General features: G+C 42.4%; 1 protein-coding gene across 1 annotated transcript in view; it reads right to left on the bottom strand.

Moving 5' to 3' along the window:
• The window catches only part of CACNB3 (calcium voltage-gated channel auxiliary subunit beta 3), a 313828-nt gene extending 288451 nt beyond the window's left edge, over positions 1-25377 (bottom strand). Inside the window, exon 1 of the mRNA XM_077297463.1 lies at positions 25234-25377. Coding sequence (XP_077153578.1) covers positions 25234-25272 — 39 coding nt within the window. The 5' untranslated portion in view covers positions 25273-25377. The remainder of the gene's footprint in view (positions 1-25233) is intronic.
• Between the last annotated feature and the right edge of the window lie 292 nt (positions 25378-25669).

Raw genomic sequence — 25669 nt, 5'->3', positions numbered from 1 at the left:
GGCATTTCTGGGAATTGTGGAATACTATTGGCGTTTTATTACTAATTTTGCCATGATATCTGCATCCCTATACAACCTTCTTAAGGGCACAAAGACATCGATGGCCAAATGGTCTCCTAAAGCAGAGATGGCGTTCCAAGAATTGAAGCTCGCCCTGTGTTATCAGCTGGTCTTGATTGCACCTGACTTCAGTAGGGAATTCATGTTCCAGAAAGACACCTCAGAGGTCTGGTTGGGAGCCGTGTTGTCCCAAAATGTAAACGGGGAGGAACATCCAGTACTGTATCTAAGTAGGAAATTCTCCTCTTATGAAAAAAAACTATGCCATTGTAGAAAAAGAATGCTTGGCCATCAAATGGGCAATTGACTCCCTGAGGTACTACCTGTTAGGCTGGAAGTTTAGGCTAGTGTCAGATCATGCGCCCCTGAGATGGATGAGGGAAAGGAAGGGGAAGAATGCTTGCGTGACTAGATGGTTTCTAGGTCTCCAGGACTTCAACTTTCATATGGAGCACAGGCTTGGGAAACTGCACGGTAAAGCAGATGCAATGTCTAGACTTCCCTGTCTGGTGACTGAAGGTGCCAAAACCCCAGCTTTTGGGCAGAGAGGGGGGAATATGTGACAAAGTCTCTGGAAAAGTACTAGGGGGTAGATATGTATCACTGAGGTTATTAGCTTCAGTGATATGAGCCTAGGAAAATGTTCCAGCACACTAGGTGCTGAGAGGGCCATGTTTATGGCTAGGTTTAGTGAACATCAGGGTGGGAGGATGTTCACCATATTTCCACCCCATGGTGGATGGCAGAGGATAAATACACAGCCTTCTGGCTCATTCAGTGTTGGGTGTGTCTGGAGTTGGATGCTCCAGAACTGTGTTTGAGGATATGAAAAGTTGACCTTTTTTGTTTGTCTGTTTCCTGAGCAGGCGGATCACTGCAGCAACATGGACTGTGCCATTTGTTTTCCCAATAGGCCAGAAAGGCCGTGTTTATGTTGCTAACCCTGCCCTGATTTATGCTGTGCCTCAATAAACCAGTGGAAAATTTAAGGAGACAGTGTTCCTGTGTCTACCTCTGAGTGATCCGATCGACCACAGTATGTACAAATATATGTATATACTGTATATATTTACTGTATATATATATATATATAATGTCACAACCCACAAGAGTCGGTCCAGCAGACGGCACAACAAACAAGATGGAAGCGAGATGGAAAGAGGGAGAGGAAGGCCCTAACAGTAGGGAACAAGGGGTGGGGCACCTTCTAACAAAGCCTGTGCCTAACCCTAAGCTCCCCTAATGCCCTATGCAGGTCCTTTCCCCCCACCACCGTCACATGCCTAGTCCCTAGCTGTCATCTCACTAAACCCTGGCTAGAACACTGTCTGGCAAGGACGCTATCCTCACCACTGAAGATGGAGTAAACACAGTGGGTAGTGACAAGCATGAGACAGACAAGGTAAGTAAACAAGTAACTTAGTTCCAGGCTCCGCTGCCAAGCTCCACACAGCAGAAGATACGGAAACAGGACCCAATACTCTACAGAAGTAGCAGATACAGTGCTGACACCAGAGAGCTCTTTACTCCAGGCTGGTTTACATAGAATAGCTCTATTACCAACACTCAGCTGATGCATCATGTGACTATTTAAAGGATGGTAGTAGTGGTCATCACCCACATCAGCTGGCCTAACAACAAAGTAGCTTCCAGCAAGGAAACTGTCATTAACCCTTGTTGGCATGAAAGCAAAAAACGTTTAAATTAAAGCAGAGCCAGAGCAGTCACAAATCCAAAAATGAATCGTGACATTACCCCCTTTCAATGAGGGGCGTCTGGACCTTTAACACCTGACCTCACTGGAAATGACGTACGGTGAGGACACCTTAACCCACTAGGATTCACCTCCACAGTCACCTGATCCTCAGGTTTATGGCAAATGCAGCCCAATGGTGACAGAAATAATGTAGGCTCCGGAGGCGCAACAAATTTCCAGAGCGACGACCTGTGGAATACATTCTGTACCTGCATTACTGGGGGTAACTCCAACTGGAAGGTCCTAGGGCTGAGAACGTCCGACACCCAGTACGGCCCAATCACCCTAGAACTCCAGGTCCCAGATGCGTACTTCCACTTGATGTTTTTAGTGGACACCCACACATACTCATTCACACACTTGTCTGGACCTGAACATTTATTTCCATGTGCACGTTTGCCAACAGACGGTAATTTCCATGAGGAACAGACAACAGAGGCATCCCCAGTGTCACCAATCTCATACCCTCACTACATTCAGGGGGAACCACCACCCTTCCCTAATCCCTCCTCTTGAGAGGACACTGAGACTCAGGTTTACTTGTGCTGAGGGTTGAATCATGCCCCTATTCCCTCGTAGCACCTTATCTGCCTTCACTGGAGAAGAAGGGATAGGTTTGAGAAGGGCCGCAGAGACAGTAGCACCCAGGCAACAGTCTTTACAAGACTTGTCCCAACTCACTATTTCCCCAGACTGCCAATCTACTGTATGCCTGGATTGTGTTCTTCAGCTAGGGAAGGCCTAGGATGATGGGAGTTGGCATACCCTCCAAAAAGTAGCACGACAGGGACTCTATATAAAGAGTCTCTATACGCAGGTTAATATTGTCTACAACTTGGGTCAAACTCCTCTGGCTGAAAGGGACAGAGTCAATCTCATGAATGGAAATGGGTCTTGCTAGCGTCCTACCGATCAGACCATGGGTCTGAACAAAACAAGACTCCACCAAACTGACTGCAGCTCCACTATCCACAAGAACGGTTATGGTCTCAGCTTCGCCACCAACCACCATTTCAAGCATAATGGTAAACTGAGATGTAAAAGTGGAGAAAATGTACACACCCTAGTCGCCTCCCTCTACATGACACAGCTTTTGTGATGTAGAATGTACTTTGGCGGTAGCTGGGCAGACATTGATGAAATGATCCATAAGACCACAGTAGAAACATGCCCTCATCCTACAGCGAACCGCAGGCAACCTAGTTTGAAAGGAGGCTCCTCCCACCTGCATAGTTTCATCTGTCTGCACCAGTGTGTCATCCTCCCTTGAAAAAAACAACAGGTGGTAGATTCAGTGTTTGCATCTCCCTCAGGAGTATATCCACCCGGATAGAAAGGGTCATGGCGACCTCCAGTGACTCAGGAGTAGCATACTGCACCAGAGTATCCTGAAGCCTACCTGACAAAAATGGGTCCTAAGAGCAGAGTCATTCCACTTAGTGTCAGTGGCCTATTTCTCAAACTCTGAGCAGTATTTCTCATCTGGCCCGTTCCCCTGTTTGATCTTAAGAGATTCGAGACTCAGCCAGGGAGACGCCATCAGGATCCCCATACACCAGTATCTATGCCGCGAAAAACTTGTTCACTGAATCACAAAGATGGAGAATTGGTAGGCAGGGAGAAGGCCCAGGATTGAGGATCACCCGTGAGAAAGGAGACTATAATCACCACACGCTGTTCCTCACTCCCTGAAGAACAAAGGGGAAGCCTGAAATATAACTTACAGGCTTCTTTGAATACAAAAAAATGTATCTCACATTCCAGAGAACCGGTCAGGGAGAGATATTTTGGGTTCCGGTTGAGCCTGGACATGAGCTGAGACCAAGAACCCCAACACCTGCTGAAGCTGCTGCACCACCTGACACTGCAACTCCTTAACCTCATCTGTCAGGGTCTGGATCAGGTGAGAAAAGCCTGCGCTTGAGCCACAGGTTCACCGGATAAAAAGAAAATGTTCTGGTTGGTAATAATGTCACATGTCATGATTCCCAATGGCAAGGGAACGTCAGAGAACTTAAATAACAGACTAGCTCTTGGGTGATGGAATCTCGAGCTGACCGTGAGCTAAACCTACCACACAACTAACAGTGGCCGGGTGACGTACCTACGTTTTATCCCTAGACGCCCAGCGCCAGCCGGAGAACTAACTAACCCTAATAGAGGAAAAAACAGACCTGGCTTACCTCTAGGGAAATTCCCCCAAAAAGGAGACAGAAGCCCCCCACATATATTGACGGTGAGTTCAGAGGAAAAGACATACGCAGTATGAAGGTAGGTTCAGCAAAGCGAGGTCCGCTTACTAGATAGTAAGAAGATACAATAGGGAACTTCACGGTCAGCTGAAAACCCTATTAAAATACCATCCAGAAATTACTTTAAGACTCATGTGTCAACTCATGACACCGGAGTGGTAATTTCGGCCCACAAGAGCTTCCAGCTACAGAAACATAACATAACTGTGAACTGGAACAAAAATGCAAACAAACTTAGGACTAAGAGTCCAACTTAGCTGATAGTAGTCTAGAAGCAGGAACATGCAACAGAAAGGCTCTGGTTACATTGATGGCCGGCACTAGAATAACTGAGCAGCAAGGCTAAATAGGATACTCCCACATCCTGATGGAAACAGGTGAACAGAGAAAGTGAAGCACACAAGTCCAGTACCACCAGCGACCACCGGGGGAGCCCAAAAACCAAATTCACAACAGTACCCCCCCCCTCAAGGAGGGGGCACCGAACCCTCACAAGAACCACCAGGGCGATCAGGATGAGCCCTATGAAAGGCACGGACCAAATCAGAGGCATGAACATCAGAGGCTGTCACCCAAGAATTATCCTCCTGACCGTAGCCCTTCCACTTGACCAGATACTGAAGTTTCCGTCTGGAAACACGGGAGTCCAAGATCTTCTCCACAACGTACTCCAATTCACCCTCAACCAACACCGGAGCGGGAGGCTCAACGGAAGGCACAACCGGTACCTCATACCTGCGCAATAATGACCGATGGAAGACATTATGGATAGAAAAAGATGCCGGGAGGTCCAATCGAAAGGACACAGGGTTAAGAATCTCCAAAATCTTATACGGGCCGATGAACCGAGGCTTAAACTTAGGAGAAGAAACCCTCATAGGGACAAAACGAGAAGACAACCACACCAAGTCCCCAACACGAAGACGAGGACCAACACGACGACGGCGGTTAGCAAAATGCCGAGTCTTCTCCTGGGACAACTCCAAATTGTCCACCACCTGTCCCCAAATCCGATGCAACCTATCCACCACAGTATCCACTCCAGGACAATCCGAAGACTCCACCTGACCAGAAGAAAAGCGAGGATGAAACCCCAAATTGCAAAAAAAAGGAGAAACCAAAATGGCAGAACTAGCCCGATTATTGAGGGCAAACTCCGCCAACGGCAAAAAGGCAACCCAGTAACCTGATCCGCAGACACAAAACACCTCAAATAAGTCTCCAAGGTCTGATTAGTTCGCTCAGTCTGGCCATTAGTCTGAGGATGGAACGCAGACGAAAAAGACAAATCAATGCCCATCCTAGCACAGAACGCCCGCCAAAATCTAGACACAAACTGGGTCCCCCTGTCAGAAACGATATTCTCCGGAATACCATGCAAGCGAACCACATTTTGAAAAAACAGAGGAACCAACTCGGAAGAGGACGGCAACTTAGGCAAGGGCACCAAATGAACCATCTTTGAAAAACGGTCACACACCACCCAGATGACAGACATTTTCTGAGAAACAGGGAGATCAGAAACAAAATCCATAGAGATGTGAGTCCAAGGCCTCTTTGGAATAGGCAAAGATAACAACAATCCGCTAGCCCGAGAACAACAAGGTTTGGCCCGAGCACAAACATCACAAGACTGCACAAAAACTCGTACATCTCGAGACAGAGAAGGCCACCAGAAGGGCCTAGCCACCAAATCCCTGGTACCAAAGATCCCGGGATGACCTGCCAACGCAGAAGAATGAACCTCCGAGATGACTCTACTGGTCCAATCATCAGGAACAAACAGTCTACCAGGCGGGCAACGATCAGGTCTATCCGCCTGAAACTCCTGCAAAGCCCGTCGCAGGTCTGGGGAAACAGCAGATAATATCACCCCATCCTTAAGGATACCTGTAGGTTCAGAATCATCAGGGAAATCAGGCTCAAAACTCCTAGAAAGGGCATCCGCCTTCACATTTTTAGAACCTGGTAAGTATGAGACCACAAAATTAAACCGAGAGAAAAACAACGACCAGCGCGCCTGTCTAGGATTCAGGCGCCTGGCAGACTCAAGATAAATCAAATTCTTGTGATCGGTCAATACCACCACCTGATGTCTAGCCCCCTCAAGCCAATGACGCCACTCCTCAAAAGCCCACTTCATAGCCAAAAGCTCCCGATTACCAATATCATAATTTCGCTCGGCGGGCGAAAATTTTCGAGAAAAGAACGCACAAGGTCTCATCACGGAGCAATCGGAACTTTTCTGCGACAAGACCGCCCCAGCTCCGATCTCGGAAGCATCGACCTCAACCTGAAAAGGAAGAGTAACATCAGGCTGACGCAACACTGGGGCGGAAGAAAAGCGGCGCTTAAGCTCCCGAAAGGCCTCCACAGCAGCAGGGGACCAATCAGCAACATCAGCACCCTATTTGGTCAAATCAGTCAAAGGTTTAGCAACATCAGAAAAACCAGTTATAAATCGACGATAAAAATTAGCAAAGCCCAAAAATTTCTGAAGGCTCTTAAGCGAAGAAGGTTGCGTCCAATCACAAATAGCCCGAACCTTGACAGGATCCATCTCAATGGAAGAGGGGGAAAAAATGTACCCCAAAAAAGAAATCTTTTGAACCCCAAAAATACACTTAGAACCCTTCACACACAAGGAATTAGCCCGCAAAACCTGAAAAACCCTCCTGACCTGTTGGACATGAGAATCCCAGTCATCCGAAAAAATCAAAATATCATCCAGATACACGATCATGAATTTATCCAAATATTCCCAGAAAATGTCATGCATAAAGGACTGAAAGACTGAAGGGGCATTTGAAAGACCAAAAGGCATTACTAAATACTCAAAATGGCCCTCGGGCGTATTAAATGCGGTTTTCCACTCATCCCCCTGCTTAATTCGCACCAAATTATACGCCCCACGGAGATCAATCTTAGAGAACCACTTAGCCCCTTTTATTCGAGCAAACAAATCAGTCAGCAGTGGCAGAGGATACTGATATCTGACTGTAATTTTATTCAAGAGTCGATAATCAATACACGGCCTCAAAGAGCCATCTTTTTTAGATACAAAGAAAAAACCGGCTCCTAAGGGAGATGAAGAAGGACGAATATGTCCCTTTTCCAGGGACTCCTTAATATATTCTCGCATAGCAGCATGTTCAGGTACAGATAGATTAAATAAACGACCCTTTGGAAATTTACTGCCCGGAATCAGATCTATGGTACAATCGCAATCTCTGTGAGGAGGTAGTGAACCAAGCTTAGGCTCCTCAAAAACATCACGATAATCAGATACAAATTCCGGAATCTCAGAGGGAATAGATGACGAAATGGAAACCAAAGGTACGTCCCCATGAGCCCCCTGACATCCCCAGCTTAACACAGACATTGCTTTCCAGTCAAGAACTGGGTTATGAGATTGTAACCATGGCAATCCGAGCACCAAAACATCATGTAGATTGTACAACACAAGGAAGCGAATCGTCTCCTGATGGTCTGGATTCATACGCATAGTCACTTGTGTCCAGTATTGTGGTTTATTACTAGCCAATGGTGTAGAGTCAATACCCTTCAGAGGTATAGGAACTTCCAGAGGCTCTAGATCAAACCCACAGCGCCTGGCAAAGGACCAATCCATGAGACTCAAAGCGGCGCCAGAGTCGACATAGGCATCCGCGGTAATTGACGATAATGAACAAATCAAGGTCACAGACAAAATAAACTTAGACTGTAAAGTGCCAATTGAAATAGACTTATCAACCTTTTTTGTACGTTTAGAGCATGCTGATATAACATGAGTTGAATCACCACAATAGAAGCACAACCCATTTTTTCGCCTAAAATTCTGCCGTTCGCTTCTGGACAGAATTCTATCACATTGCATATTTTCTGGAGCCTTCTCAGAAGACACCGCCAAATGGTGCACAGGTTTGCGCTCCCGCAAACGCAGATCAATCTGAATAGCCATTGTCATGGACTCATTCAGACCTGTAGGTGCAGGGAACCCCACCATAACATCTTTAATGGCATCAGAGAGACCCTCTCTGAAATTCGCCGCCAGGGCGCACTCATTCAACTGAGTAAGCACAGACCATTTACGAAATTTTTGGCAGTATATTTCAGCTTCATCTTGCCCTTGAGATAGGGCCATCAAGGTTTTTTCAGCCTGAATCTCTAAATTAGGTTCCTCATAAAGCAACCCCAAAGCCAGAAAAAACGCATCCACATTGAGCAACGCAGGATCCCCGGGTGCCAATGCAAATGCCCAGTCTTGAGGGTCGCCCCGCAGCAAGGAAATTACTATCCTAACCTGCTGTGCGGGATCTCCAGCGGAGCGAGATCTCAGGGAAAGAAATAATTTACAATTATATTTGAAATTCAGGAAACGAGATCTATCCCCGGAGAAAAATTCTGGTATAGGAATTCTAGGTTCAGATATAGGAGCATGAATAACAAAATCCTGTAAATTTTGAACCTTCGTAGCAAGATTATTCAAACCTGTAGCCAAACTCTGAGGATCCATTTTAATCAGGTGAGATCAGAGCCATTCAAGGATTAGAAGGAGAGAGAGAGGCAAAGGCTGCAATTAGAGCAGAAATGCAACTGAGTCAACTATAGAGCAAGCTCAGAAGAAAAAAAAATAAAAATCTACAGACTTCTTTTTCTCTCCTTTCTTCTGCCAACGGTTTTAACCCTTGACCGGCCATACTGTCATGATTCCCAATGGCAAGGGAACGTCAGAGAACTTAAATAACAGACTAGCTCTTGGGTGATGGAATCTCGAGCTGACCGTGAGCTAAACCTACCACACAACTAACAGTGGCCGGGTGACGTACCTACGTTTTATCCCTAGACGCCCAGCACCAGCCGGAGAACTAACTAACCCTAATAGAGGAAAAAACAGACCTGGCTTACCTCTAGGGAAATTCCCCCAAAAAGGAGACAGAAGCCCCCCACATATATTGACGGTGAGTTCAGAGGAAAAGACATACGCAGTATGAAGGTAGGTTCAGCAAAGCGAGGTCCGCTTACTAGATAGTAAGAAGATACAATAGGGAACTTCACGGTCAGCTGAAAACCCTATTAAAATACCATCCAGAAATTACTTTAAGACTCATGTGTCAACTCATGACACCGGAGTGGTAATTTCGGCCCACAAGAGCTTCCAGCTACAGAAACATAACATAACTGTGAACTGGAACAAAAATGCAAACAAACTTAGGACTAAGAGTCCAACTTAGCTGATAGTAGTCTAGAAGCAGGAACATGCAACAGAAAGGCTCTGGTTACATTGATGGCCGGCACTAGAATAACTGAGCAGCAAGGCTAAATAGGATACTCCCACATCCTGATGGAAACAGGTGAACAGAGAAAGTGAAGCACACAAGTCCAGTACCACCAGCGACCACCGGGGGAGCCCAAAAACCAAATTCACAACAGTCACAACCCACAAGGGTCAGTCGAGCAGATGGCACAACAAACACCAACAATGGGATGGAAAGAGGGAGAGGAAGGCCCTAATAGTAGGGAATGAGGGATGGGGCACCTCCTAACACAGCCTGTGCCTATTCCTAAGCTCCCCTATTGCCCTATGCTGGTAGTTCCCCTTCACCACCGTCCTGTGCCTAGTCCCTAGCTGTCATCTCACTAAACCCTGGCTACTGCACTGACTGGCAAGGGCACTATCTTCACCTCTGCAGATGGAGTAAACACAGGAGGTAGTGACAAACAGAAGACAGACAAGGTAAGTAAACAAGTAATAGCTCCAGGCTCTGCTGCCAAGCTCCACACAGCAGAGGATACGGAAACAGGACCCCGTACTCCACAGAAGTAGCAGATACAGTGCTGACACCAGAGAGCTCTTTTCTCCAATATGGTCTACATAGAATAACTCTATTACCAACAGTCAGCTGATGCATCATGTGGTTATTTAAAGGATGGCGGGAGTGGTAAACACCCACATCAGCTAACCTAGCAACAAAGCAGCTTCCAACAAGAAAACTGACATTAACCCTTGTTGGCATGAAAGCAAAAAAACAACATATTTTTCGGACTATAAGACGCACTTTTTCGCCAAAAAAATTTGGGAGGATGTGTTATTGTGCAAATGCAGAGGGTTGCGGCAGAGATGTGGCGGCGACGCTGCGGCGGTGGGCGGTGCAGAGTGCACCTGAGCAGGGTCCCTTATTCAGGATGCCGGCGGCAGAAATGTGGCTGCGCCGTGGCCCGATGTCCACGGTGAGCAGAGTGCATCACCAGTTTCACTGTGGCCATCTTCCTGAAGCTGTGGGCCACCAGATACTTCAGTAAAATGGCCACCGGAGGCCGCGCGTGCGCAGATTGAAATCTCAGCAGCAATGTATTCTATGCCAAAGGTACATGATGTTTCGATGGCATGGAATACATTTTTTTCTCACTTTTTGCTATGTTTGGAGTTAGCCCTTTTTTTTCCCCTATATATTATTATTGTCTATTTGTCAGTGGATTTGGAGGACAGCACCCACTATTTGGAAGACTGGTGCAACGACACTTGTAATGAAATTATGGAAGTCACAGGATCAATAGATAGGCTAATGATATGCACATGAAAAATGGGAACAACATTTTCAAAACACCTAAATTTAGTCAGTATCAATTATAAGCCACATGCAGAAATACATAAGCTTATAAGGGTGGTGGACTGGATTGTCGTGTTCCTACCCTTGAAAACATTCATCTCTTCATGTGTATAGTAAATTAACAATAAAAGGGAAGTACAAGACCAAAAAGTAAAATTCAAAACTAGAGGGACATGTGTATAGTGTATAAGTAATGTTAGTAATATATAGTGAGGGACAAAGTGTACAGTATAGGGTGTGATAGCGTAGGGACTATTTTAAGGTTTAGCACGTAAGATAGGTAGGCTAAGATAGCTGACTAAAGGCACTTTGTGGAAAGCATACCAATCAATAGTATCATATCAAAAATCCCAATAGTGGATTAATACTCATGTAATGATAAGACTTGGTAGGGCCATACTGGACAAACTGCATATTCATTAAGAACAAAATATTCAGAAAAACGCAGTCATGAGTCCAAAATATAGAAATATACAAAAACTTTATTGAATCATAACAAGTATAAAGCAGCAAAAAATGGGAAATCCCCTCGTGCCATCCACAGCACGAACACTCTGGCAGGGCAAGGTGCACACAACTATAGCATGCACTATAAATCCTGGCGGCATTGATGCACAGTGTATATTTCAAAATAGCTAGGTATCCATAATCAACTGCAATGCCAATCTAAAGTGCCAACAAAAAGAAGTATATACATACCAGTGGTTAAATATCAGAGATGTGAATGCACGAAGCACCTGTCCCCCCCGACGCGCGTTTCGGCGAATGCCTTTCTCAAGGGGTATGCCCTGCCCGAGTGTTCGTGCTGTGGATGGTACGGGGGGATTTCCCATTTTTTGCTGCTTTATACCTGTTATGATTCAATAAAGTTTTTGTATATTTCTATATTTTGGACTCATGACTGCGTTTTTCTGAATATTTTGTTCCTAAGATAGCTGACTGTAGTTGGTAATTACATTAGAGTAAGATAGAGTTCGTGTTTGGGATTAGCCGATAAGACTTAGTGTTAGGGCAAGTGACTGCTTCCCATAGATAGTTAGATAGGGTCAAGTTTAAGTAGAAGTAGGAAGTGTTATGTGAGAAGTGCTGCTGTATTGGTGAACTACAGGAAATTGAAACTAAGGGACAAGGGCGATAGCGAGATCCTGAAGTGAACAATGAGACAGAGTGGCCAGAAAAGGGTCCTTGGATAGGATGACCTGTTACCAGAAACCATTAGGTTGCAAAACACTGAAACACTAAAAGTAATTGAGTTCGTTAGACTCGTGAGATCCTAAAAGGTAGATCCAAGGCACCAGAAGTGGAAGAAATAGTCAAAAGAGAGAGTTTCTGTTCATGACTTTGTCAACAAGCTAGGCTGTAAAAAATAACGATGAAACAGTGTACTTCACAGGCCCTGGAATAGACTACAGTGGACGGAGAGAATAGAGAAGATGGAGAAGTTTTGTGCTACGTTTCTTTCACCTGATAGACTCTGATCATAGTAAGCTGACACTCTGATGAAGCTTGGATCAGTGTCTGATAGGAGTGTTACTACCATTATCGATCCAATTCTCTTGGAGGAAATAATCTAAGCTCATGTGACCCTGGCCTGAAGAAAACAGCATAATGTAGGGATACAGACCAGATTCCAGGGGTCTTTTAGCTGCCTACCAGTCCCGTGCCAAATGTCTTCTATTGGTGATTTCCACATCATTGCATTCTTTCTTGGTTTCTTTACATTTGACAAAATATGTCCTTATCCTAGAAACCACCACGTGGAATTATGCTGGAGTTAGTGAGATTATGCTATGTAAGAATAATTAGAATGGCAATGTGAAACAATAGAAAAAATGAAGCAGGAATTGATCAGCCTCTTTGGACTTTTACAGATCTTGGCTGTCCATTGCTCCAGATTCACTTACTAACATGTGAACCCACGAATTGTCCTTTTCTTGTAATAATCTTCTTGTCTAATCACGCAACTCACATCATTCAGAATACAATGCTCCACTCCTGTCGGCTTGGCTATTTCCCAGTTGAGCAGATATGGAAAGGCTTATAAAGGCAGCCGACAGCAGCTAACATGGTTCTGAATTATTCACATTAGCTTTTCTGTTGCTGTTAACTATTGTGTGGAAAATACAGCGTCACTGAGGCCTATCTGGAAGGTATGCAGTATATGTGCAAAATCTAGCTAGGGCTGACCACCTACAGTGGCTTGCAAAATGTATTCACATCCTTGGAAATTGACCTTTTTGTTTCGAGGGTTTGCATCAGTTCATGTAAAGAACATGCCTACAATTGTGAATATTTGGTTTTCTTTTTATTGTGAAGCAAACAGCAGATAGGACAAAACAACAAAAAATTTCAGTGTGAATAACTATTCTCACCCTAAAATCAGAACTTTGCTGAGCCTGTTTTTGCAGCAATTACAGTTGCTTTGGATAAGTCTCTATGACCTTTCCACATCTTGCCATTGAGATTTTTGCCCATTCCTCAAGGCAAAACTGCTCCAGCTCCTACACCTTAGATATTTTCCTCGGGTGAACAGCAATCTTCAAGTCTTACCACAGATTCTTAATTGAATTAAGCTCTGGACTTTGACTAGGCCACTCCAAAATATTTACATGTTTCCCCTTAAACCACTTGTTGCTTTAGCAGTATGCTTTGGGTCATTGTCTTGTTGAAAGCTGAATCAATGTCCCAGTCTCAAATCAATGACAAACCGAGAAAGGTTTTGCTCAAGAATATCCCTGTATTTCGCACCATCCATTTTCCCCTCGACTCGGATCATTTTTCATATCCCTGTTACCAAAAAACATCCCCAAAGCATGATGCTACATCCACCATATTTTATTGTGTGGATGGTGTTTTTGGGATGATGAGATGGTTTGGCGCTAGACATATTTACCTTGTAAGAATGTATATAAAAAATTAATTTATTGAAGAAATCACATGAAAAATATTCAAAATTCAAATATACATACCGTATACAGTGTATATCAAGAGATTAAATGGAGATCTGAAGATATGCCAAGCTCGGGGTGGACAGCACAGTACATCTCAGGGAAGCAGGTATATAATAAGCAATCCATAAAGCAGCCAACTAGCTTTTAACAGTCAAAGAAGCTCATAATGCATCAATAGGATACAAGCCAAATAAACCCCCAAAGTGGCTTCAATGATACATGCTTACTAGTGATGAGCGAATATACTAGTTACTCGAGATTTCTCGAGCATGCTCGGGGGTCCTCTGAGTATTTTTTAGTGCTCGGAGATTTAGTTTTTCTTGCCGCAGCTGAATGATTTACATCTGTTAGCCAGCATAAGTACATGTACGGGTTGCCTGGTTGCTAGGGAATCCCCACATGTAATCAAGCTGGCTAACAGATGTAAATCATTCAGCTGCGGCAAGAAAAACTAAATCTCCGAGCACTAAAAAATACTCGAAGGACCCCCGAGCATGCTCAGGAAATCTCGAGTAACGAGTATATTCGCTCATCACTAATGCTTACCCATTGTTTGTCAGGGGAAATGGGTAAGCATGTATCATTGAAGCCACTTTGGGCGTTTATTTCGCTTGTATCCTATTGATGCATCGTGAACTTCTTTGACTGTTAAAAGCCAGTTGGCTGCTTTATGGATTGCTTATTATATACCTTCCCTGGGATACTGGGTACTGTGCTGTCACCCCGAGCCTGACATATCTTCAGATCTCCTCCGTTTAATCTCTTGATATACACTGTATACAGTATGTATATTTGAATTTTGAATATTTTTCATGTGATTTCTTCAATAAATGCATTTTTTATATACATTCTTATGATGTTGTTTGGGACATTTTTGCTCTATTTTCTTTTGGTTATACCCGTTTGGAGCGGTCCATTTGAATCTATATCCCTCAGTTGCTTTGGGAGAACTGGTAAATTTTGCTCTCGGCCTCAATGTATGTTAGTGCTTTATGATTATATTAATAGTATTTACCTTGGTGGACAAAAAGAAAAATTTTGGTCTCATCTGACCACAGCACCTTCATCCAAACATTTGGGGACTCTCACACATGTCTTTTGGCAAACTCAAAATGAGGCTTACAATTTTTGTGTGTAAGTAAAGGTTTTTTTCTTGCATAAAGTTCACCTCTATGGAGTGTACAGCTTATTGTGGCCATGTGGACTGATACTCCAGTCTCTGTTTGGGAACTCGGCAGCTCCTTCAGGGTTACCTTTGGTCTCTGTGTTGTCTCTCTGATTTATGCTCTCTTTTCCCAGGCTGAGAGTTTTGGTGGGTGGCCCTCTCTTGGCAGGTTAGTTGTGCCAAAAAATGGCAGTCTTGGGTTTTTCTAAGCAGCTGCCTAGCACTCTAAAAAATGAACATCATGTAGGCCCACAATTCAGGAGAAGGCTATAGCAAGATAGCAAAGCATTTTCAAGTTACCCTTCCCTCAGTTTGAAATGTAATTAAGAAATGGCAGTTAGCAGGAACAGTGGAGGTCAAGATAAGGTCTGGAAGACCAAGCTTAATTTTAGTGAGAGCTCCTTGTAGGATTGCTAGAGAGGCAAATCAGAACCCCTGCTTGACTGCAAAAGACCTTCACAAAGATTTAGCAGACTCTGGAGTTGTGGTGCCTTGTTATACTGTTCAGAGACACCTGCAAAAATATGGTCTTAATGGAAGAGTCATCAGAAGATAACCTCTCCTGCATCCAAGCCATAAAATTCAGCATCTGAAGTATGCAAAAGAACATCTAAACAAGCCTGATGCATTTTTGGAAACAAGTTCTGTGGATTGATGAGGTTAAAATAGAAAACGCTTTGGCCATAATCAAAGGTATATGTGGAGAAAAAAGCCACAAAAGTTCAGGAAAAAATATCTCGCCAACCACTAAGCATAGGAGTGGATCAATTATGTTTGGTTGTGTCATAGCCAATGGCATAGGGAACATTTCACAGAAAGCAGGAGGAATGAATTCATTTAAATTTCAACAAATTCTTGATGCAAACGTAACACCATCTGTAAAAAAGCTGAAGTTGAAAAGAGGATGGCTTCTACAAATTCACAATAGACTGCCTCAAAAGGCACAAGCTGAAGCTTTTACAATGGCCCTCGCAGTCCCCCTGATCTGAACATCATTGAAAATCTGTGGCTAGACCTTAAAATAGCAGTGCATGCAAGACAACACAGGAATCTCACAAAACTGGAACATTTTCCCGAGGAAGAATGGATGAAAATCCCTCAAATAAGAATTCAAAGATTCTTGGCTGGCTAGCTACAAAAAAATGTTTACAAGCTGTGATACTTGCAAAAAAGAGGTGCTACTAGGTGCTAACCATGCAGGGTGCCCAAACGTTTTGTAATTTTTAAAATGTAAAAGATGAAAATATATATACCTTATATACTCGTGTATAAGCCAACTTGAGTATAATAATCTAATTTTGCCATGAAAAACTGGGAAAACGTATTGACTCAAGTAAAAGCCGGGTATGCATTGTCCTCTCATCCCTATCCTGGTATGCATGGCTCATCATCCCCATCCTTGTCTGCAAGGCTCCTCATCCCCATCCTTGTATGCATGGCTCCTTATCCCCATCCTTGTCTGCATGGCTCCTTATCCCCATCCTTGTCTGCATGGCTCCTTATCCCCATCCAAGTATGCATGGCTCCTTATCCCCATCCTTGTATGCATGGCCCCTTATCCCCATCCTTGTCTGCATGGCTCCTCATCTCTGTCCTGATATGCATGGCTCCTCATCCCTATCCTTGTATGCATGGTTCCTCATTCCTATACTTGTTTGTGTGGCCCTCATGAGAAAAGCATAAAACATCCTACTTACCTTCCCTGTGCACCCTGGCAGCATCTTGTTCCGATGCCAGCAGCTCCTGCCGCCGAGCGATCATGTGTCCCCGCTCATTAAGGTAATAAATATTCACTGCACTCCATGCCTATGGGAGTGGAGAGAAGTGAATACTCATAACAGCTGACACTGTGCACGCAATAAGAGAAATGAATATTCACTGCCAGTGCAGTGAATATTAATTTCTCTTTAGCAGCGGACACAGGCTTTAGCTGCAGCAGCCGACTCCTGCCTCCTGTGACCTGCTGCTCCGCTGCGAGGTGGGAGTTTTCAGCACATAAAGATGTGCTGAAAAACTTGGCTAATACACGAGTATATACGGTATATACTTTTTTGCCTAAAATACAAAGGAAATGTGTCATCTTTAACTTTAGCCCTTTTAAAGATCATTTCATCTTCAACTTGCTTAACTGTTCACAATAACAGTGATTTTGACCAGGGATGCATAAACTTTTACATGCTACTGTATGTCTGTATTTTTCTCTCTTCACTTCACCAACTTAGGATATTTAGTGCTGATGCATCACACACAAATGGGATTACAAAAATATTTAAACACAGGTTGTAATGTAACAAAATAGATAAAAAGCCAAGGGAGGTGAATACTTTCGCAAGCCACTGTAAACACCAATGTATTGAATGATGTTCTTTGCAATGACAAAACCTTTGGAAACTAAACTAGTTTTTTTCGAGGACATCTCCTTTTAGTAAACCTTCACTGGTTAAATAGCATTCTTAATATTGTTGATTTTCATTGACAGGGTTGGACAGCCATCACAGAATATAGGCCAGACCCTGAAGAAAAAATATTCTATAACAATCCAGCAGCAGAAAACTCAATTTTACGCTGACCTCAAAGGCAAACGCTTGCCATTTGATCTTTTTCTAACGGTTTAAGTCAACAAATCCCTGCAACTATAAACCATGTGTAGCAAAGTAAGGGTACCGTCACACATTGAAATTTTCATCGCTGCGACGGCACGATCCGTGACGTCGCAGCGATCGTATGAATATCGCTCCAGCGTCGTAGACTGCGGTCACACGTTGCAATCACGGCGCTGGAGCGATGCCGAAGTCCCCGGGTAACCAGGGTAAACATCGGGTAACTAAGCGCAGGGCCGCGCTTAGTAACCCGATGTTTACCCTGGTTACCAGCGTAAACGTAAAAAAACAAACAGTACATACTCACCCGTCGGTGTCCTTCAGGTCCTTTGCCGTCTGCTTCCTGCTCTGAGTGCAGCCGTACAGTGAGAGCAGATCGCAGCACCGCTGTGATCTGCTCTCACTTTCCGGCCGGCACTCAGAGCAGGAAGCAGACGGCAAGGGACCTGAAGGACACCGACGGGTGAGTATGTACGGTTTGTTTTTTTACGTTTATGCTGGTAACCAGGGTAAACATCGGGTTACTAAGCGCGGCCCTGCGCTTAGTTACCCGATGTTTACCCTGGTTACAAGCGAAGACATCGCTGGATCGCTGTCACACACAACGATCCAGCGATGTCAGCGGGTGATCAAGCGACGAAAGAAAGTTCCATACGATCTGCTACGACGTACGATTCTCAGCAGGATCCCTGATCGCTGCTGCGTGTCAGACACTGCGATATCGTAACGATATCGCTAGAACGTCACGAATCGTAACGTCGTAGCGATGGAAATTTCAATGTGTGACGGTACCCTTAGACTCTTAGGATATATTCACAAGTAGGTATTTTGCTTTGTTTTTCCTGTATGTTGTTTTTGTAATAAAAAAACCAAAGCATTTTACAGAAGCAGAGGCGAAAGAAATAAGAGTTCTAAAATCTATTCCACAGGGTGCATTCTTTTCCTTGCATTTATTAAGCTACAGTGCAATTGTTTTTAAAAATGCTGCATGTCAATTCTTTCAACGTTTTTGCAGCGTTTTTCACCCATTCAAGTGAAAGGAAAAAAATAACACAAATAAAAACGCAACAAAAATACACGTAAAAATGCATCAAAATCTTGTCAAAGATGTGCATATTGCGCACAGCATTTTTCCTGATGACATTCTGTTTTTTGGTGCATAAAATTATGCTGAAAATACTCAATGTATGAACATACTCGTACTGTGAAATCTCCTAAAATGCTGAGAAACATATGTTTCGTAATGTTATGTCCTTGCACAACAAGGAATTCCTCACATTGTTCTCTTTAGTAGCACAAAGGTTCACCACCTATCTAGACAAGCTTGTAAAATACAAGTAACTCATGATTTTGAAAATGTAAGATTGGTTTGTGCTTTTTAATAAATTGTCTTATGCAAAGTTTCCCACATGAATTGTCAACTTTATAGTACAGTATCACGTGAGGAAATCGGTTGAATTGTTTTTTTATTGATTGTGGTTACAAATTTCATTAATTTGTCACTTTGGCTTTAACAACATTTGCATAAATCATAAGTTCACAAAGGAAGCTCACACCTGTCCTACAATCGAGATTATGGTATGGAGTGGATAAATTGAGATGTTTTCGAAAAATTGGTTTCCACTTTTTCATCATTTATATATCATTAACACATCTATTGATCCTGTGATTTCCATAATTCTACGACTCCGCCTTCTTACCGTTACAATCTCAATGTTATGGGGTGTATCTTATTAAGTTTTCTCTACTTATGAGCCACTTCTGTGCTTACCTCCTAATGTATGATCATTCATCTCAGTTCAGTGGTAAAATATTCTTGAGAAACAAATAGTTTGAAGGCTCCTGTACACACTAGATGGTTAGCCAATCCCACCAAAATCACTCTAACTTTAGCAGTCTGTTGTCTGGTTTAGTAGTCTGTAGACTGCCTTCAAGTCACCTGACGGTCATTGTAGCCAACAGGAAGTGTCCAAAACTGATCTGCCCTAGATCCTTGGGGCACTCGAAGATGAGTATGTGTCCATTTAATATTTTTAATCAACCCATACCTAAAAGGTTTTAGTCATTTATCAGTACTCAAAGAGGTATTACTGTGTGTTATCTGTGGATTTACATAGGACTGCGGGTCCCATTGGGGCTCACAATCTAGAATCCCTATGTCTTTGGAGTGTGGGAGGAAACTGGAGAACCTGGAGGAAACCCACACAAACACGGGGAGAACATACAGACTCTTTTCAGATGTTGTCCTTGGTGGGATTTGAACCCAGGACCTCAGCGCTGCAGAGCAACAGTGCTAACCAATGATCCATCATCTTTACTCAGTGACTATGTCTATAATTTATAAAGTTGCACCATTATATAAAAAAAAATTGCTATCATCATGAACTCTAGACTTGTAATCAATGACCAAGCTTAGAAAAAGACAATTTTTCTTGGTCTTGTTTGGGACTTATTTGTGGTTTTGTTTGATTCTCTCTGTTGTTTTGCCATTAGACTGAATGCACTGAACACTCCATTAACCATCTCCCCTGGGCTGTTAAACTTGAATTTACTATACACTTAACTATGTGTTCACATTTAATGACCTAATGAGATTTTTAATGTATGAATTAAATTCAGGCATATAGAATCTGAGATTAATATTTATATAATAAGTCATTTGCCGTACATCTATTTTAATTTTACAAACTGCAGTTTTCTGCTTAAGAGACAGAATTCATCTGCTCCCCATAAATCAATCACAATTAAAAATTCATATTCCCTTTAATGCATCCAATACCACGAGTAAAGAATATCCCTCACATTGCCAGACCTGCAGGAGTTTGTACACAGAAATGTTTATGACACCTAAAAGCTTTCTTGTCTGTAGAGTCCCTGGATAATAAACTCCATTTGCACCAGTTCCCAGCAAAGGTCAGTTCTGAGAATGATGTCATTGTGTGGGATTTAGGCTAGATTACACAGTGTTGGAGAACAGCACTGACATGATCACAGCTGAGCAGATTGCTCCCTGTAAGAGCAGCCAGAGCCCGCAGGTCTGTCCTGAAGCCAGTGCCATGATAAAATATACCTCTGAACATCTCCATGAATGCAGCTGAAAACCACATTTCATTCCAATAATAACATTACGTGGATGCAATCAATGTTAGGAAACATTAAAAAGTAGCTGATCCCAGTCCTGATATATAGAGGGCTATACCTTCATTGAGGGAACCCTATTACTGTGGTACCTTTATACAGGGCCAGAATTTGGAGCAGGGCAATGCATTTTACCTACTGTTAGGGCATGTTAGGTTAGGCTATGGGTTGAACTAGATGGACTTAAAGTCTTCCTTCAACCTTAATAACTATGTTACTATGTTACTATGTTACTGTGCATTCTGTTGCTCCTTATTTTGTCTTTATCTGGCCTGTCCTATAAATCACCAAACCCGTATCCTGGATCCCAGACGAGGGGAACGTTGTACTCATCCATTACAGTTAAGGAAATAGACGATTAGGCCTCATTCAGACACTCGTTTCACAGATAGAAAACCTATCCATACAACCCATTACAGTCCATGGGGCTGTCCACATGTCTACCTTTCATTGACAGTTTGCTAAGCGAAGCGTGGGAAATCTCCTTCAGTTATTTTTTTTGCATACGAGAAAAAGGGATGAAACTCTGATGGTAAAAACTGATAAATGCTGATGAAAATCTGATCCAGTACACTGATGAAAATCACTCCTTTTTTACCTATGGGAGAAATGGATGTCTGAATGAGGTCTCACCTCGAGGAAGCTATGCAGAAGTCTTTTCTACAGTTACGTTCTTTTGCATAGTCCGTCCACGATTTTTTGTTTTTCTTGGTACCAGCACTCCTGCAATTTGGCCCATGTGTTTTTTTTTTTTTTAAATTAGCAGAAGATTGCAAAGGATCTTCTGCCTATTTTGCTCTCATCTTTTTGCTGAGACCATATAGAAGATGAGTTTTTTATCTATTCATCATTATTATTATTATTATTTATTTATATAGCACCATTAATTCCATGGTGCTGTACATGAGAAAGGGGTTACATACAGGGTTATAGATATCATTTACAGTAAACAGGTTTACAGTGACACACTGGTACAGAGGGGAGAGGACCCTGTCCTTGCGGACTTACATTCATTATGTGTTATCTATTCATTGTGTGTTGGTTCTCTGTGGCGGCCATTGTTGCTGTTGTGCTGCATCTTTGGGGTGGTAGGAAATGGAGCTGCGGGGGATTTGCTTTGCACCATTGGTGCTGTGGGGCACCTGGGTCACTACTGTATTTTATGGAGCCACTAAGAAGCTTGCCGTGATGTGGCAGTGGACTTTATACAGAATGTAAACTAGGAATCCTCGTGTTCAGTTTTGTAAATTTTTGCCTCATCACTACTTATCCACAGTAAATAAATATGTACGTTTTGGAAGAGTGGTCCAAGTCTTCTTTTTCTACGGTTATGTAATTGTGCAGAAGTCTGTGTTCCACAAGCTATAATTTACATTTTCCCACTGAAAAAATAGCCATCGAGAAAAAGCCAAATGGCAAGACGGCTTACCTCCAATGATCTAGATAGGTTTTGCCATAATTGTCACACAATGTCTATAAGAGTAAATGGAAGGAAAAATGTCTCACGATTGTAAAGATGGTGCCATCCTCAATACCTCACAACAATACTTCTATAACAATGGCAGCCTACAAAATACAGCAAGCCATTGTGGCCCAATCACCTTTTGAGTCACACTTTCCTAATTTAACGACATACCTAGCTAGTCTAACATTTTCTGCTTAAAAACAAATATAAAAAATAGAAACACCCTCCACTACTTGTATACCCATGATTAGGTAATAATCTCTTTCTCCAATGAATAGCGACCAAGTAAAAATATTTATCTGGCATAGTTATTACAAAGATTTCTCATTACGCACTCAGTGCACCTCTGTTTTTCAGCCTCTAAAACACCCTGATTTATAATATGAATGCTTATCTCATTTTGGAGCTAAAAGGCAGATATTAGGTATGTTGTCCAAGACAATTTAAAAAAACAATGTTTGTAATGATATCTTATTCACGGAGGTAACTTTCATGAAAACTTAACATCTCACATCTGCAATTCTTGGGGTCACCAGGCCACATGCAACTTCTGTTGTGCTGTCAACTATCATCTGACAATTACTTCCCCTAAATCGGGATTAGGGTTCCTCAAATCACCCCAAGTTCCCAAGCTCTAAAAGCACAGAATCATATGGGGCAAAGTGCTGTTAAGGTCTGGATCACTTGTGCCATATTTTTTCTATAAAATATCAAAGGCTAACATACAGGGCACAAGACAGGTTGTTAAAAGTAAAAGATCTGAAGCCTTTGAGACTAATCATCTTGTACAACATCAGAAAACTTAATCAATGCCCACAATAACTAGTCCCGGAGAGGGAGGAGTCCATACAGAAGCAGCTGCAAAAAAGGAATTTGGGGTAAGTAAATAAATGTCTACCTTCAACTGCATTTTATTTTCAGAATAAAAGGATACTTTTAGCCACTATATAATAAATAAAAGAAAACCAACAAGAAACTTGGGCAAGAGGTAAAAATGGAAAAATGAAGGTGTTTTTAAGTGCTGATGACTTGACTACCTCTTCCACCTTCTTGTTTTCGCCATTAATTAAAAAGAAGGCAACGACCTGGACAAGTCTTTCCAGGTACCACATAGAAGCATCACGATCTGCCCTTGCCTTTGGGGCTAATATTATTACATATATTGAAGCTCTTTGACTTCAAAACATAATTATACAAAATTGCATACATTTCATTGCAGCATAAAACGTTGAATATGCAGAATTGTTGCTCAATATTTCCTCTGGAAGCAGACACTCTGTGTTAGATTAACTCATTATGGACTGTTAGGTTACAGCTTATTTTAGATTTGGTAAGGGGCTTGGGAAAGGAAGTTATTCTAAAGGTCAGGAGGATGACTTGAGCCCTAACTCAAAATCTCCAACAGGGCCTTGTTAGAGGATGTAATAATATTAGTCTAATAATATGGGCCACGTGAACCTTTTGGGTCCCCAAGGGCTAGGGTGCAACTAGAACCCCTGCATGCACTATAGTTACTCCTCTGGCATCTGGTCTTACAGTACACCCTTGGGAGAGGTACACCCTTGCTAAGAGAGTTACGAAACTAATGATGACTGTGTACTTTTGTAGTGATCAAGTTATTAGTCCATTACCTCCACAATGTTCGGACTTCTCTATACAACACAATTCATACAAGTACTACTATATTGCTTTGTCATTAATCTCTCTGGTTCCAGCAAAAATATATTAATGAATGTAAATTTCCGAGTGCTTGATAGTGATGTCCTGATGAACTTTTACCCCATGTTAGTAAATCACCCTACAGTGTATACACCCATGCTATTATTACTCTACATGCGCCTCATTTCTTGGAAAACAGTTTGATACTCTGGGGCACATTACTGTCTTAGATGGACAAAAATACCATTGGACAACAGACAAATAACAATCAATATGCCATTAGAAAGGTATCGAGTTACTTTGGAGGCACTCCTAAGTAAAAAGATAAAAATATCGAAGGAGAAAGATTGGCATATCAATTTAGCCAAATAATTTTATGTGCTTGCAGTAAATCTGATCTCGTGTACTTAAAAGCAGGAGTGTTCTGCTATATGCTACAGTGATATATATAGTGAGAGATTGCCTGTTATATGGACATACACATAGTGATGATACTTCCACGGCTTGGATTTACAATACTGAATGAACCCATTATTCGTCACTTATTCGCAGATCAGATGTTTCTTAAACATTGTTGCATATATGTTACAAAAAGTGGAGATTGCATAATATTATTTCTATTGCATAATATTATTGCACTATTCAATGAAGTGACATAAGTAAATGTATCAAGCAGTTCTCTATCTTTAGAGCAAATGCAAAATATATGTTAAGATTAAATATCTTTGTGACATTATTGGCTACTCCCAGCCATTAAACCCTATTCTTTAAAGGTCTAGAAAACTGCCTGATCACCATCACAAAAAAAGAATATAATTTCCTTTTGTAGTCACCTGTGTTCTGTCTAGGGACGGCATAGACAGGATGTTGTAAAGCAGCAAGTGTCTGCTGATAGGTATAGGGGCATACACAAGTAATAGGAAATCCCCAGCAGCCCTCCAGGTCATTATCGATCCTTCTGCCTTTGAGAGGCAGTGAATCCCATTACATTATTTGAGATCGTTTTTCATTTTGCTTACGCTTGAATAATCCCGATATTTCCTAGATATTATTAAAAACTGCTTTAACACAAAGCGACATTGATCATTTGCTATAAATGGTTAATTCATAAACTAAAAGTCTTATGTCACTAGTCCACAAGTAGTTTCCATAATGAATGTGTGTAGAGAATGGAAAAAGAGCTGGAAAGTTAGCACATAAATAAGCAGAATAAAGAGAACTTAATATGTCATAATACAGAATGTTCTGTAGAGTAGACTCAAAATAAGAAAAAAAATCATATTGCAAAGCTGACAGCTAGATTCACAGAAAAAAGTTCAAGTTTCAGAATTCCAGAATTGTCTATTTTCGCGTTATTTTACCCAACACTGGCGACCCGTGCCCAACGCCAATAAATACATATCTGACTATATTGCACATATAACATAGATTCACGCCACAAAGAAGCTAAGCTAAATTCAGCGTTCATTACATCCTACAATTCTAAGCCAACACTATTCATTCAAGCAGCTGGTGAGTCGTGGTCGACCGCCGTTGTATTACAATCTTATTACAAGCCCTAAATACAAAGCGTTACCTCGTTTAACAGGAACACACTGGAATTGGAAAGCGACATGCAAGTAGGATGCTTCCTTGCAGAAGGCGAGCAGATGAGGAGCACTTGGCAGCCACTGCTCTCAGATCACAGCACACAGAGCTTCTGAAAGCTCAGCCCACAGCATTTTGGTCTTACAGGACTTTAGAGCAGACCAGCCCACATGATTCCAGCATCATCATCACCACACTGCTTCCAATCTATGATGTTTAATGGATGGCACAGTAAAAAGCCCTGATTGCCAATGTTTCTGAAATGCAAATATTCACTTTTTTTTTTAGCTACTTCAAAGCGTGTTGTGAAAGGCCTGTACAGCAGGGAGCAGGGGGATGTGGAGGTAACTGATCTCCTTGATTTCTGTGGAGATGTGTAAGTTGGAGAAGCAGATGAGGTAAATTAGAGATTTCCCTAGAATAGA

The sequence above is a fragment of the Ranitomeya variabilis genome, chromosome 3, assembly GCF_051348905.1.
Source record: "Ranitomeya variabilis isolate aRanVar5 chromosome 3, aRanVar5.hap1, whole genome shotgun sequence".
Classification (NCBI taxonomy): domain Eukaryota; kingdom Metazoa; phylum Chordata; class Amphibia; order Anura; family Dendrobatidae; genus Ranitomeya; species Ranitomeya variabilis.
The sequence above is the reverse complement of the archived record's forward strand: the minus strand, read 5'-3'. Positions and strand labels throughout refer to the sequence as shown.